Consider the following 15,584-nt stretch of genomic DNA (forward strand, 5'->3'; position numbering starts at 1 on the left):
AAAAGGTCGATTTTTTTTATAAAATGACCGACTGATTACAATCCGAATTATTTTTGGATTGTAATCTCATTGATAAAAAATTCAATAAAAATGGCTCAAGATTTGTTTCACGGTTTACCCTTCTTCGAATTTCTATATCGTCTGTTACTGTGTCTCTGAAAGCCACTGATTTTCGACAACATGAAAGGAACCTGCAAAAATTTTCTTTGAGCTTTCATCTAAATCAAGGTTTTGTAGGATTTGTAACTATTGTTCGATTTTGTAAGGTTTCGTAGCTTAAATTTCAAAGTTTTGTTTTTTGAGTCGAATGCTGTTGGAAGGATTTTTTTATACAAAAGAATACCATGTTTCTCTGAAGTCATAAGCACAAATAGATTACTTAATGCACAGATTCGTTAAATAGTTGATTTGGTTCGATGACAAGGCTTGAATCTTTTAACGCCCGAGGAAGAATATTGTATGGTCCGGGAAGTATATTTCACCGAGCTTTTTTCACGCTTTGTAGCGTTTTGATTGTTTTGTAAATTTAGACGATTTTGATAGTTGTTGAAGGTCTCTTTTCTTGGCGTTTTGAGAAGCAGTGGTTTATGATATCTTCAGTTTCTGCGTCCTCTTATAATCTCCAAACTCATTTTTAGAACTAAAGTTGCATGGCCTAGCTCTTGCTGAGTTTCGAAGTTCTTTTTAGTCATTTCGTCCTGCCGCTTACAGCAGGAAGAATTGATTCCTGCTGATTGAATCAATTTGCGTTGAAGTTTTTTAAAAACAGTTCCTTGTGAATGGCTTGGTTGTTTTAATTTAAAAATTTGTTTGGAATTCTACTTGATTTAAAAATTCGCTGGATTTTTCAGAAGCTGTTTTGATTTCTTTGAGATCCATTGTCTGTCATAGTGAAAGAATTTTCATCTCTTATAATGCAAAAAATTTTTAGAGGAGCATGATCTTGAAGAGCAGAGACAAAATATGTGAATACTTATCACTCCAAACCTTTTGTTTCTATGAATTCGAGAAATAGAATTTTTCGTAAAACATTTTGTGCAGAACATTTTTTTCTGTTTTGAACCGAAATTTTAGAACTGTCACTGAGACAAGCACAATTCCCCCGTCCTCTTTTTTTCTCAATTCTGTGCATTAAGATTGGATTGGATCTGGATTTGAATCTATGGCACCGGCTAAAGCTGAAATTAGCAAAAAACAACTTACTAATATTACCGACGAGTATTGAGATGATTTAACTTCTTGTGAAAGGCACTTATGGGCAATTTTTTTTTGAATGGTGTTGTTTTGGTTACTAACAATGCGGGAGTTCTATAGGTCTTTGGCTTCAAGTTTATGTTTATTCAATTTGCTTGTTGGATTGACAAAAATTTATGGAAACATCAATTTTGGAACGTTAACAGAGCTCAGTTTCAACTGTTTTAACAAAATTTATAAGGGGAATTAAGTGGAGCTATTGGGTATGATTGGGGATAAGATTTAAAGGCATTTCATTAAATTCTACAAAATTTTCCCTTATACTTGTGGATGCAAGTAAGGTCTATTGCTGTGACTGTTGCTCTGGGGACCAGAGGGGGTCTTTGTTTGTTTAGCTCTGGTTTCGATGTAAAAAAAACCCTTGGGAAAATGCTGCCATTTGGAGTCAAAAGCAGATGGGGAAAGTAGCCAATTGTTTTTAGACGAGGCACCCTGTGTAGGTTATGATCAGCATCTTGTTGTTAGGTGAACCACGATATGCAGGGATTGCACAATCAATCGGAAATGATTTTTTAAATTGCTCTCGATCGAAGTTCGTAGCAATTAATGTAGACGTGTTGGTCGTTTTATGCAAATTTTTTGCTTGACCGTTTTTGCGCTTTTCTTCTAGAACATTCTTTGACTTCTCAATTGACTTTTTTCGTTCTTCATTTTTGAGTGATTTCTATTTTTCTCACTCCGAAGTAAAACTTGCTAAAATAAAATTTATTTCAGTATAGCAAAAAGAAGGGACTGATAGCCGAGCAGTGCTTCTGGTGAGGGATTGGCAGGTCAATGGTTCGAATCCCCGCGTGGTCAACTATTTTTGCACCCATAAAGAAAAATTTATCTAGGCTACAGCCCATGAATTAAATGGCCTCGCCTGCCGTTCGAGAGCACTTCGTCTTCCGACTTAAGTCGGTTTGTTAATAGCCGCCCTCATCTTCTCAGCCGGCTATTATAGCGCTCCTATTTTTTTTACAATTCAAAGAATTTGAATTGTATTGGGGCGCTGTCTTTTTTTTTTTTAAGATCTGTTCACACATTTTCACGATTTTTGAAGTAAAATTGGAGTAGTGATTTTGGTCACGCCGAAACAGGAAATGGAGCGAAAAAGCGAGTGGTTTTGCGGCGTGAATTTTTTTCGCTCTAATTTTAAAGTAGAGTGAGAAAACGGTGTTTGAACAAAAATTCGGTTTCTCGGTAGTGGTTTTTTGTTCACATGCGGCAATTTCACTCTGATTTTTACTGTTTTTTCGATTTTTTGGATCGGATTTTTTTCACAATGGTTTTCCCAATCCATTCGCAGCTCATTCTAGGCCTAGTTTTTTGTTTGAATTTTAATTCTCATTTCTCGCTAGTGGTTTTTTCGTTCACATGCGGCTTTTTGATATTGATTTTCTGTTTTTTTCTTACTTTTTTTGTTCTGATTTTTTTAAAATGGTTTTCTTAATTCACTGATAGTCCTTTCTAGGTCTAATTCTTCTGTGTAGTCAATGAAAATTCTTTGAATTGTACGTCAGGACTTGTCCTGCTATGTTTTTTTTACTTCGTCGAATAAAAAAATGTTTCGCTTTACCTCATTTTGCCGCCTTTTCAACATTTTGCGTGAAATCTTTTTGACTTCTCTAGGCTAGTTTCTCTCTTCCCTCATTCTGCTAAAAGTGAATTTGAACATCAGCTGCTCAGCAAAGCAATTCAAAATGAACAGAGTCAGTATAAAAATTGAACTCAGAAATAGAAACGGGATAAACCCATAAAGCCCAATTTTAGATGCCCGCTATTTGAACGTCGTTCCTATAAGTCTTATTTACCATCTCTAATGCTTATTGTTATTGATAGTAGCCCCTGTAGCCTCTCTCTAAGAAACAGAAGTATGTTCAACTACGAAATGCCATCAAAATAAATCGGACTTAAAAAAATGTTTTTGTACAAAAATTTTTTTTTTTCAATATCTTCTGTTATTTCAATCCCAATCATGCTTATTGGAATCAACGGCGGCTATTTTCCGGCAATCTGCCGGGTATGTTTTTAATTTTGGCAATTATACTACTATTTTTCATCAATCATTTTTTTGGTAGTATAAATATTAAACAGCTAATCTGTTTGATTTTGAGAGCTGTATTCATTATTTAAAGGTACATAAGTATACGGAGAACAATGATCGGAAAGAATTAATGATCGAAACAATGATCGAACTATTGTAAACAAAGTGCCAGGTCAAATTTTAGAGTTCCCAATCGGGGCCGTCATCAATTTATTTGCGTGGGTAAATGATATCTAACCTCTCATCTGTTTCATCAGTAGTTTTGGAACTACACGATGCTTCTCATTGAAGAGGTTCAGATTTTTCCTTAGGCTCAGTGAAGTGCCGTGTGAAGTCCTGTGTTGTCGAATTATGAATTGATTTGAACAAGCACGGTTTGCCTCTGGCTGAAAACATTAATACGAATTTCGAAATGCAGTTAATCAACTGGCGCAATCTACCAACGCTCATGATTGTTTTTACGTTAATATAGCAGTAATACAAAAAAAACTACGCTAATAATGAAGGTAACGCTTACTGTTGATGAATACTACCCAATAATGCACAGTTGTAATAATCGGTATAAATGGACAGCTGATGTAATATTCAATATCAGTAAATTAGCACTGCTATAGTAACTGATACAAAACTCACGCTACAAAACTCACGTAAATTTCCTAGGTGGAGGAAATCGACCACAGGTGGACAGGAGCTGCAGATTGACGAGATGGATCCGAGGATTTCGATCGTGAGTGGACGACTCGACATCAACCAGCCCAAGTGGGCGGATGCTGGGGTGTACCGCTGCTACGCTCGCAACAGATTCGGAACAATTGTCAGTCGAGAAACCAGACTAAGAGCTGGAAGTGAGTAATCAGTATGTATTGGGTAGCATCTTTTTGAAGGGAGCACGTGGGAATGTGTTGAAATCTTTAGGGATTGGTGGTAAGATCTTAGAACTTGTCAAATTATAAAACATGTCTATTATAGCAAAAAATATATGCTCGGATTAACGGAAGAAAGACATAGGTTCCCCCTGCTAATCAATGATCCCCCAGAAATCCAAGGTGCGCTTGGCCATTGCCATAAAGATGATTTGGAGGTTATTGAGAAAGAGAACATCGAGAGCGGGTAAAATAAACAGGTACCCAAGCACAAAAAGTTGCATATAATTTTCATCAAAGACGGATTTAATACTTTACTGTGTAATGTATATCTTGAGGCCCTCAATTAGCAACAAGAATTAAGACTAGAATGAAATTTGTCTGTATCTATCAAATAAAGCATAGCGAATGAATACAATATAACTGATCTAAAAAATTAAAATTAATTTGCAATTAGAAACTGAACTGAAATGCCTACTCAGGTTTCGGTGTTGCATTTGCTGTGAATAATCTCCAGACTTGGCTACCGAATTACAGGTTGAGGGAATATAAAAGTTCAGACCTTTTTCTAGACCTGAGAAAAATGTACGAAGAAAAATTTCTAACATAGGCTTGAGGGGATCAGTACTCACAATAATGGAATGGTATTTAATTGAAAGAACGCAGAGTCTTCGAAATGGTTCTCAAAGAGTGCAAGGCCAGTTACCTCAAATTTGTCTGTATCTATCAAATAAAGCATAGCGAATGAATACAATATAACTGATCTAAAAAATTAAAATTAATTTGCAATTAGAAACTGAACTGAAATGCCTACTCAGGTTTCGGTGTTGCATTTGCTGTGAATAATCTCCAGACTTGGCTACCGAATTACAGGTTGAGGGAATATAAAAGTTCAGACCTTTTTCTAGACCTGAGAAAAATGTACGAAGAAAAATTTCTAACATAGGCTTGAGGGGATCAGTACTCACAATAATGGAATGGTATTTAATTGAAAGAACGCAGAGTCTTCGAAATGGTTCTCAAAGAGTGCAAGGCCAGTTACTTTTAGTTTTACCCGAGGCTCAGTGTTGGCACCAGTACCATTTACACTATATGTCAATTATATCAAGAGAGATTGCAGCAACTTAAATTTGACACTATATGCGGATGATACTGCTGTGCAACCTCAAAAGACATTTGCGATAATCTGCTTCAGGACGACATAATTAAGTTAAATCTATTTCTCAGTGATAATAAACTGAATCTCAATTTGGAAAAAAAATAATTTTCTGCCGTTGAGAGGCAGAAACTCTTCAACTATTTTGACAATAGGCAATGTGGCAATTAAGACTGGTACGGAAATCAGATATATAGGTGTTGTACTTGACAGTCATCTAAATTTTAAAAAAACATTGAAAACTGTTAGTTCAAAGTTGACAAAATTCATGAGTTTCAAAGTTGCAATTCAAAATTTTGTTATCAATTGGAATTTTATAAAGCGTTATACTGAAGACAACAATTGTGCTTGGAGGTTAACATTTAGTTGTGGAAACTACTGCTCAAAATAACTAAATTGAATTAACTGTAAATTGGCTGAAACATCTTGTCTTTATTTATCTAAACCCTTCATTATAATTTTATTTAGTTCAATCCGTGCTACTGCAGAGTTGAACTAATGCCTGCTCTACTACTCAAAAAGTGCGCCATTAAAATTGACAACTTCATATCTAAATTAATATGATCCTTGACTGCTGTTCAGAGCATTTATAGTCCTGCTGAGAATTTGATCAACTCTGCGATAGCACCGATTACTTAAGTTGTTAAGCGCCCGCCGAATTATTGGTGATACTGTACTTTGGGATTAGGCTATCTTTTTCGGCCTCTTTTCTCGCCACCGTTGCTTGTGGAGAGTTGCCAAAAAATTGCGTCTAATCATCTGCAGTAAAGCGTAACTTCTACTACTGTTGTAATCGCAGCAAAATTGCTTAAAAATATTACCACATGAAGGGTGTTAGTAGTGGATAAAACAAGGAAACCAACCACCAGTAAAATTTGACCCTTTCTCCTAACGCTAATCGCGCATGTCGAATAGGGCCAAATTTTACTGCTTGTTGGTTTCCTTGTTTTATCTACTACTACATATTCACTCTAAGTCTAACATTAAATTATGACATGGCTTAATTCTAGAAAATAATAATCAGCTCGTTTGCAAATTCGCCGATACATATTCACTCAAAATCTATCATTTCCTGCCTCACTTAGTATCGTGTAAATTATGCTTGTAACAACCACTAGCTTGTAACAACCACTAGCATGGTAACGACCAGTAGCTTGTAACAACCAGTAGCTCGTAACAAAAATAAAGCATTGAAACAACCAGTAGCTTGTAACTCCAGTAACTAATCTTCATTCTGATTAGCTGGTCAGTAACGCGTAACAGGTTACTTCATAAAGAATGTTCTAGAATAATTCTCCATGAGTGGACCTTTTTTCTCCATGGCACTTTTTGGTTATTCAACATGGCTTTCGCTTGGCTACACAAAAGATGAACTCTTTTGAACAATAACATTTATTAAACAAGCATAATTAAGGCATACGAACTAAATAGCAAAACTTAGACATAAAACATATGGATTTTTAGCATTAACTCGAGAACTAAGGAAGGTATCAAACTCAAACTTTGTGAATGGATAACTATTTGTTGGGTGCACACTCTGTATGAAAAAGAGGTCTGTACGCCAGGGAGGTGGAGTGGGGCTACCTGTTTTTTAATTCTATGACCAATCTTAATACGTGGGGGAGTTTTTCAAATGTAAATAGCTCCAAAACTGTTGGTTCAAAATTGAGCAAACTTGGCAGTGACTACCACAGGCCTATATTATAAGACATGTAAGATTAAGGAACTAAATCGGACGGATACTTTTCGAGATAATGAGATTTAAATTTCAGATTGCAACAAAATTTAGTAATGAATGTTATCTTCTCTTCCAAGTAAATCTTCAAATATAAGTTCTACGACTCCGGTGTTATGGTCATTGACGTAAATGCCGGAATGGTAAACTCGATTATCCCTTTTTGAATATTCACCAGATTCGTGGAGAAAAACTAAAGCTATTTTAAGCATTTCTCACAAATTTCTTTTAGTTAATTTTTTGTGCATAATTTGCAACACATTTGAGTTATAGTCTAACTAATTCACATTTGAGTTATAGTCTGACTTGATGTACTATTAGTGGTTGCTAAATGTGAAAGAAAGCTAATTTAACATATTTTTTTCATTTTAAAAAATTAATTTTTTTCCAAAAAACAAAAATTTATAAAATTTCAAAATAAGAGTGAAATCGCCCCTATCGGAGTGATGCCCCAGTACAAAATCACTATTTAGCGCGCTTAAAGAGCGATTTCCCTCTTTTTTAATTAATTTTTAAAACTATCTAATTTTTTTAATAAATTTTTTATTTTTTTATTTTTCTATATTTTATTTCAAATTATCTATACTCTTCAATAAATTTATATTCTCTTTTACTTTTTCTATATTTATTCCGTTATTAATAAGAAATGATATAAAGTTATATTTACACGAACAACTTTCCCCAGTTTGGCCAATAACAGATCTGTGAAACAGTTCCATTGATCCACGTAGTGGCAACTTTGTTGATCTGGGATCCGCTGATCTGGGAACCAGCTTCGCTGATCTCAGTTAAATTTCTACTAAATCCTCTAGTTAATTCTACATCTGGATGTTGTTTCTTCACATGAGCCCTTATCCCATCATATCTCACAACAGAAGGACAATATAGACAATTAACTTTAGCTGAAGTACAATTTCTACATGTATACTTACTCTCATCAGAATCAGTTAGTGATTTTACAGAATTACATTTATTACAGTTTCTAGTTAAGACTTTGGTTAAAGTTAGAGTTAGAGTTAATGCTAAGGTTAGAGTTAGAGCTAATGCTAGAGTAATAGTTAGAGCTAGAGTTAGAGCTGGATTTAGAGTTAGAGTTAATACTAGAGCTAGAGTTATATCCAGATTCATCTTTAAAAGAACAATCAGTTTTCATACAAATACCACTTAATGTTTTATCACCACATGCACATTTACTAATTTTATCTTCATGATATATTGAATAATGAAAAAAAATTAAAAGGGAGTCCACATTTATGTTTACACTCTAAACATTTTATAACCATTTATAATTGGTCAAAATCTGCCAAGCAGTTTCACTGATCCGCGAATTTAGCCAAGATTTCAATTAAATCTTTAGTATTATCTTTAGACAGGATACACTTAGCTAAATATTCCTTTCCTAACGTCATGAGTGTATTCGTTTTATTTCTTCTAGCTAAAATCACTTCAAGGTCTAATTCCGTTTTATCTCTAACAAAATTTACCATTTCTTCTCTAAATTCTTCATTATTTACATATAGTCTGTTTAAATATTTTTGTCCCTTTCTATTTAAAGTTCTTATCTCTTCATCTATATATTCTTCTTGTAGCTTTTCTATTGTATTAGCAAAGGTACTTCGTAGATCATCTGCGAACGAGCTTTGCTCATGGTTCTCCAACATGCTTTGCAGATCTTCTCCGTAACCATAATTAACTAATGTACTTGCTCTATCTAACATACAAGTACTATTACACTATCTTTGACTTTAGACTTATTTTTTGACGTTATCATATTTATATCGCATGTTTTAAATCCAATATAAAACTCACCAGTCTCATGATCTATCCAATCTCTATCATCTTTACATACAATGATTATATTTTTAGCTTGATCAGTGAACGAACTTTGTTCGTGGTTTACCAAATTACTTCCCCGATCTTGGTTTTGGTTTGGATCGGTGTAACCGCTTGGTTTACCACAGACGGAGTCTGTTCGCGGATCTAAGTATAACTTTAAGTATTATCTAATAAAATATGTTTTGCCAGTACCAGTTCCACCATAAACAATATTATGTAATGGTGACTTTTCATATTCAAATCTAACTAGACTTCTATTCATAAATCCACCAAAGCTTTCTAGTTTTGTGTATTTACTCGGTAACAAATTCCAATTAAAAAAATAAAATTTATAACTGCGCTACCTGTCTCCATTTTTATACCTATTAAAAATGCTTATCCTAACTTTTGAGGAATTCAATAATAAATTTAATATTGATAATAATGCTATGAGTGATATCAGAATAAAAGATATAGGAAAAGATATAAGTCTAACACCAATTGAGATAGTAATGAGAGATCAGACTCCAGATAACACAAGTGAAGCTAACGTCAACATTATTGTCAATCTACATCCAACTGATAGTACACATTGGGTTTTATTTATAAGAAGAGAAGGTGGTCCTGTGTATTACGTTGATATTTTTGTTGTTGAGACCCCACCATTATTGTTAGAATATGTTGATCTAGGCTCTAATGAGAGAATACAACAATATGATGAGTCTTATTGTGGGGCTTATTGTTTATATATATGATCTATCTTATTGATAGAGGATTTAGAATTAACAATGCTTTGAATATTCTAGTTTGTCAATGTAAATCTCCAGGAATATATAATAAGTGTTTTTGTGTAGGTTGTAGTAAAGATCTACGAAGTAGCTTTGCTAGTAATGATAATGATAATGTTAATGATAATGATCTACGAAGTAGCTTTGCTAATAATGATAATGATAATGATCTACGAAGTAGCTTTGCTAATAATGTTAATGATAATGATAATGATCTACGAAGTAGCTTTACTAATATTGATAAAGATAATGATAGTGTTAAAGATAATGTTAATGATAAAGATAATGATCTACGAAGTAGCTTTACTAATAATGATAATGATAACGTTAATGATAATGATCTACGAAGCAGCTTTGCTAATAATGCTAATGATAATGTTAATGATCTACGAAGTAGCTTTGCTAATAATGATAGTGATAATGATAATGTTAATGATCTACGAAGTAGCTTTGCTAATAATGATAATGATTATGATATAACTAAAAATAAAAATATTAATGGTAAACTAAGAATTAATTGGGATCGGAGAGTTTTGTAGTTTAGTCTGAGTTTAAGTTTAAGTTTATATCTAGACTAGATCAACGAAGTTGCTGGTTACACCAGATCTGCGAAGCAGCTTCACTGATGGGTCATCGACCAGCAGTGTTAACACAGATGTAAAGTAAAACTTAATACATCACCATTAAAGTCTTTAGGTCTTCCATGCTCATCTTTAATATGAAACTCTATATTGTATTCTATCATTAGTTACATTTTGATATAATATACTAGTTGGTATAATATTTATCAAGTAACCTGGTGGTTCTGTTAAATTAAATGTATATAATATATCTGTTTCTTTACCATTATATTTAGCTCCTAATATAATATTGCAATGAATATTAATTGTTTTGAAACCCATTATATCAATAATTCTATTTGTAGTATACTTACCTCTTGAATATATTTGTTTATCAAATCCTAGTAATGATGCCACCGAGTTTTCTACATCAAAATTATTAACATCTTGTAATACTTCCATTTTACATTTCATTGTATTCTTATCAGGTTCTATTATAACATTACCATTAGTTTCTTCTCTTATTAATTTTGCTATTTCGATTAATTCATATGCACCTGGTATAACAGCTAAAACTTCGCCTTCATATAAGAATTGATTGTTCCTTCTATTCACATTAAACACAGAATTATAAACAGATAATCTAATTAAACCTAATTCTGATGAGTTAGGTTTGAAGTATAGGTTCACTAAAGTTAAATTTTTCTGTTGGCTTTATCATTCTAAAGTTAAGTGTATGCTCTTCGTTAGTTTTAGTTAGAGTTTCATGTATCTTTTGTAATTCATATAGAATTAAGTTGTCAGTCATTTTTTATGTTCAAATATTAGATTATATTTATGATGAAGGGGCCTACGGCCCTGGTTCCCCAACATGGGCGAAGCCACATAGTTATAATTATAGCTTTGGTTAGTCATAGTTATAATTATAGTTATAGTTAAAGTTAAATTTTGGATTATAAAAATGAACTTTAATTTGGATACAACTTATGTTTATAATAATGATATACACAAAAGTAAGATTATAAAATATAAACCTAATAATCTAGCAACAATGAATACGGTTAATACTAATATTAATATCATTCTCAATAGATAAGAGAACCATTTAAATTTGGGTGACTCGTATCTAGAGATAGAGTTTGTTGTATTAGATGATGCTGGTGGTGTATTTGCTAATAATGCTAATATCAGATTAGTCAATTATGGTATGATGGCATTGTTTAGTTCACTCAAGCTTGAAACTAGTGGTGGGAGGACTATTGAATATATAGATCATTGTCATCCTAATCTATTGATGTATAAGTTATTAACTAGTACTGATGAGAGTGGTTTTGTTAGAGATCAAGGCAATAGTCAACTTAAAAGTGACCATATGTACATAGGTCATATGTACAAAGAACGAGGTCATATGTACATGATGGTCAAAGAACGAGGTCATATGTACATGATGATTAAGATGAGTGATCTATTTGGTTTTGTAAATGTATTAGAAAAGATTATATATGGTTTCGGATTTAAACTAATTTTAAAAAGAAATAATAATGATAGAGCTCTTTTTAGAGTTAATGCTGATGCTGATGCAGTTGGTAATGATGCTAATATAGATCTCAGAGATATATCGTGGTGTGTGCCTAGCATTGATCCTAGCAATGACAATAGAATTATTGTACAAAAGGGTTTAAGTAAAAAGAATAATGTAGACTTTGGTTATTATGAAAGAAAGACATTTTATAAGAATGTACCGAATGCTACCAACTTCTTGTTTGATCTAGGTCTGGAAAGTGGTATGGAAGGACCACATTATATAATAATTGGTTTTGAAAATAATAATATTAATGAACAAACTCATGATTCAATTACATTTGATATAATGAATGTTACTGAATGTTATTGTAAGATTGGTAGTGAGTTTTATCCTGAGGATAGAATGAATATTAATTATGGTACCAATAATTATAATGAAGCGTTTAAAGAGATTGTTAATTTTAATAAAGATTATAATGGGCTACCACTTAATATAAAACCATATTTAAATCATAGAACATTCAAAAGTAATTATAGAATATATGTATTCGATACTAGATATCAAAGTGATCATATAGGCCCACCACCAATACAACTTAATTTTAAATTTAGTGCTGCAGTTGCCGATGTTATATGTCATTAATTAGTATTAACTAGAAAGGCTATTAGTGTTAATAGTGATGGTAATAAGATGGTTGATATAATCTCTTAATTATAGTTATAATTATAACTATTTCCTACTTGTCTTAACAAAAACCTTAGCATAAATAATATCTAATTTCTTTTTATTCTCTAGAGATAAGCCTCTAGCCTCTATTCTACTCATAGTCTTGGGTTTCGGTTTAGCTTTAGGTTTAGGTAGTGGTTTGGCTTTAGCTTTAGGTTTATATTTATTTACAACGATAAAAGGATTATACTTTTTAACTTCCATTATTTTTTATAAATAGAAATGAGCCTTTTAAATAAGTTCAAAACTAATTCCTATTGTGTAGGAGGTAGACATTATAGTGGTACTAATAACATAAGAGGTTTTATTACTTCAAAAGGTACTAAGATGTTAAAAGGTAATTGTGTTAAATGTAAGAGAAATAAGTCAATGACTGTCAGTGATGCAACAATAGAAGCAGAGGGATTGAAAGATTTTAAAAATGTTGGTAGAGCTACAGTTAGCTTTGGAAAGAAGGCTGCTAATAATCCAGTAAGAGCATTAGAAATAGCAAGTAAAATAGGAAGTGCAGCTGCATCTAGAAACCCTAGAGCTGCTTTATCAGCCACACCTGATTTAATAAAATTTGCAACTACTGGTGAAGGTATAAAGGTAGTACAAAAAAGAAGAGGTTTATACTTAGGTCCAAAGAAAAGATAATTTAGTTACGGCTAAGGCTAAGGTTAAGACTAAGACTATAGCTTTAATCTTACCGATAGTGAAACATGGGCGAAGCCCTATCTGCGAAGCAGGTTCCCTGAGCGTTGTAACCGCTTCGCGGATAAATATTAATACTAATATTATTATTACTAAAAACATTGTTATTACTAAGCACTAATAGCTTCAGTCTAAAAAAAACACAACTTATTTTTCTTATCAACGGAGTTGCGGCTTCGCCGATTCTTCTTATGTTCTTCATATACCGTGACTATTTCATTATATTCATCATTATCTATTTTATTATCATTCAATGATTTAGTATATAGTTTATTAAACTTGTCGCTAAACTGTTTACTTAAAATATACATTTGTGAATACTTTATGATTTTATTTCTTATTTTACTATTAATTGTTTTTGATAATGAACCACAAACAGTTGCTGTAGCAAAAGCTGTTGGTATAGATTAAGGTAATCCTATACCTGTTAATGCAACTGATGTTGTTGTTGCCGTTGTTGCAATTGATGATAATAGTTTTTCTGTTATCTCAGCTACGTTAATATATTTTTTATATCTACTTCTTTTTATAGTTATTAGTTTCAGTTTCATAATAATTTCTAATATCTTTTATGTTAATATTGTTAAATTTATTATTAGCTACGATTTTATCGTTTATGTATTGTTCATTAACGGTTGACAAGTTGGCATATAGTAATCTCACTCGGTGCTGTTGGATTGGTCATTTCCATTAGTAAAATAACTCTCAATATTCTTCATTATATCTTCTTGTTTAAAATCATAATGCATCTCTAGTCTTGCTTGTTCTTTATTGTCTACTAGCCTACTTTCTAGTAATATAGCTATTATATAGTTTATAACTATTAATATATGGTCTTCTCTTAAATAATCTTCATCATTATTATATGGTCTTCTCTTAAACCTCTCCATCTATCAACACATGCATCACCTAATTGAATATTAGTAATTGACTGATTAAACTTATTGTTATCAAAGTCCACTTTTAATTCATTATATTCAGAAATGGTATCAGCGGAAACTTTGTTGCCAAAATGAACAATATTAGTTTCAACTTCTGTCAACTTATTGGCTAATGTGGATATATAAGATGAGTTAAGAGAAACTAGTTCAACTGTATCACCATCAATCCATACAGTATCCTCATTGGTTGTAGATGATGGCAAACCAATAATGTTTGCATTTAGTCGGCCAATTGTAACTTCTTCAAATTTACCTTTTCTTAGTTCAGTTTTTACTTAAAATATTTATTTTATAATTAGAAGATAATAAGTTATTGTTACAATACTCTCTATTAACAACATCTTTTTCATCTATCGGAGGATGTACATTTGTAATTTTATAGGTATCCTTCATATCAATATTATCATTATCTTCTAGGAATAACCCACGAGCCTTACTTACTGTTAAGCTCACCGATGGACCTCCGGCCATGCTTTGCCATTGATGTTTCGCTTGGTTAAATCTATTTTTTGTCATCTTTGTATTTATTTACAGAAAGATTTATATTTAATGATTCTAAAACTTTATTATTAGATTCAAAGTCAAACTCGGATTTTAATAATTCCTGTTCGTAATATTTACCTTCTATTATCTCACCATTAATATCTTCTATTTTATACGTTGGTGGTTGTCTCTCTATTCCAATTCGAATTGTATCCCTTAGAGAAGATATTACGTTTATCTGCATTTCTAACATAATCACCAAGTTTAGATTTTGGTGTTGCTTTGGTAGATTTAACATAGTATCTAACTTTATCAGGATTATTGGAAGCATCAACTGGTGTCATAATAATTGCTGAATGAATGTTATTTTTATATGTTATGACTGCAGCATTTAGTGTATTTGCCCAATTACCATCACCATTGATGAACATTGGTTTATTAATTATATGTAATAATGTTCTATTGAATCTCTCTATAAACACAGCTTTAAATCAATATAAGTAGAATATAGTTTTGTCCCATATTCTTTAAGTAAAGATTTAAATGTTTTATTATAAAACTCACTACCTCTATCTACCCAAAACTTTTCTGGTTTTCGACTTTCAGAGCCACCCTGTGGATTTTCACTTAATACTATTCTAAAGCCATTAGTTATAGATAAACCAGATTTATTCTTTAATGGAATAGCCCATGCATATTTTGTGAATATATCTATAACTGTTAATATAAACTTATAATTATTATTGTATTTACTTAGAGATGATTTGTCTATCAAATCAGCTGACCATGTTTCATCTTTATATAATGGTATTATTCTTTCTCTTCTTAACTTTCTTATTTGAGGACTGAATACTTCTTTAGCTAATAGTTGGTGTTTAGTTTTAATTGTGTCTTGTTGTTGTGTTTCCACCATTATTTTTTTACCATAATTAAAAACAAAATTGTCAGTTGCTCTTGATTAATAATATTCATAGATAATAGTTGCTTAGATATATCTAGCATTTCATCATATAATC

General features: G+C 32.1%; 1 protein-coding gene across 1 annotated transcript in view; it reads left to right on the forward strand.

Annotated features, from left to right (window-relative positions):
- LOC142354029 (contactin-4-like) overlaps positions 1-15,584 on the forward strand; it is a 330,197-nt gene that overhangs the window by 113,694 nt on the left and 200,919 nt on the right. The window contains exon 4 of the mRNA XM_075406293.1: positions 3,941-4,125. Within this exon, the coding sequence (XP_075262408.1) occupies positions 3,941-4,125 (185 nt within the window). The remainder of the gene's footprint in view (positions 1-3,940; positions 4,126-15,584) is intronic.

This window comes from Convolutriloba macropyga, chromosome 15 (genome assembly GCF_964194025.1).
Source record: "Convolutriloba macropyga chromosome 15, txConMacr16.3, whole genome shotgun sequence".
Taxonomy (NCBI): Eukaryota; Metazoa; Xenacoelomorpha; order Acoela; family Convolutidae; genus Convolutriloba; species Convolutriloba macropyga.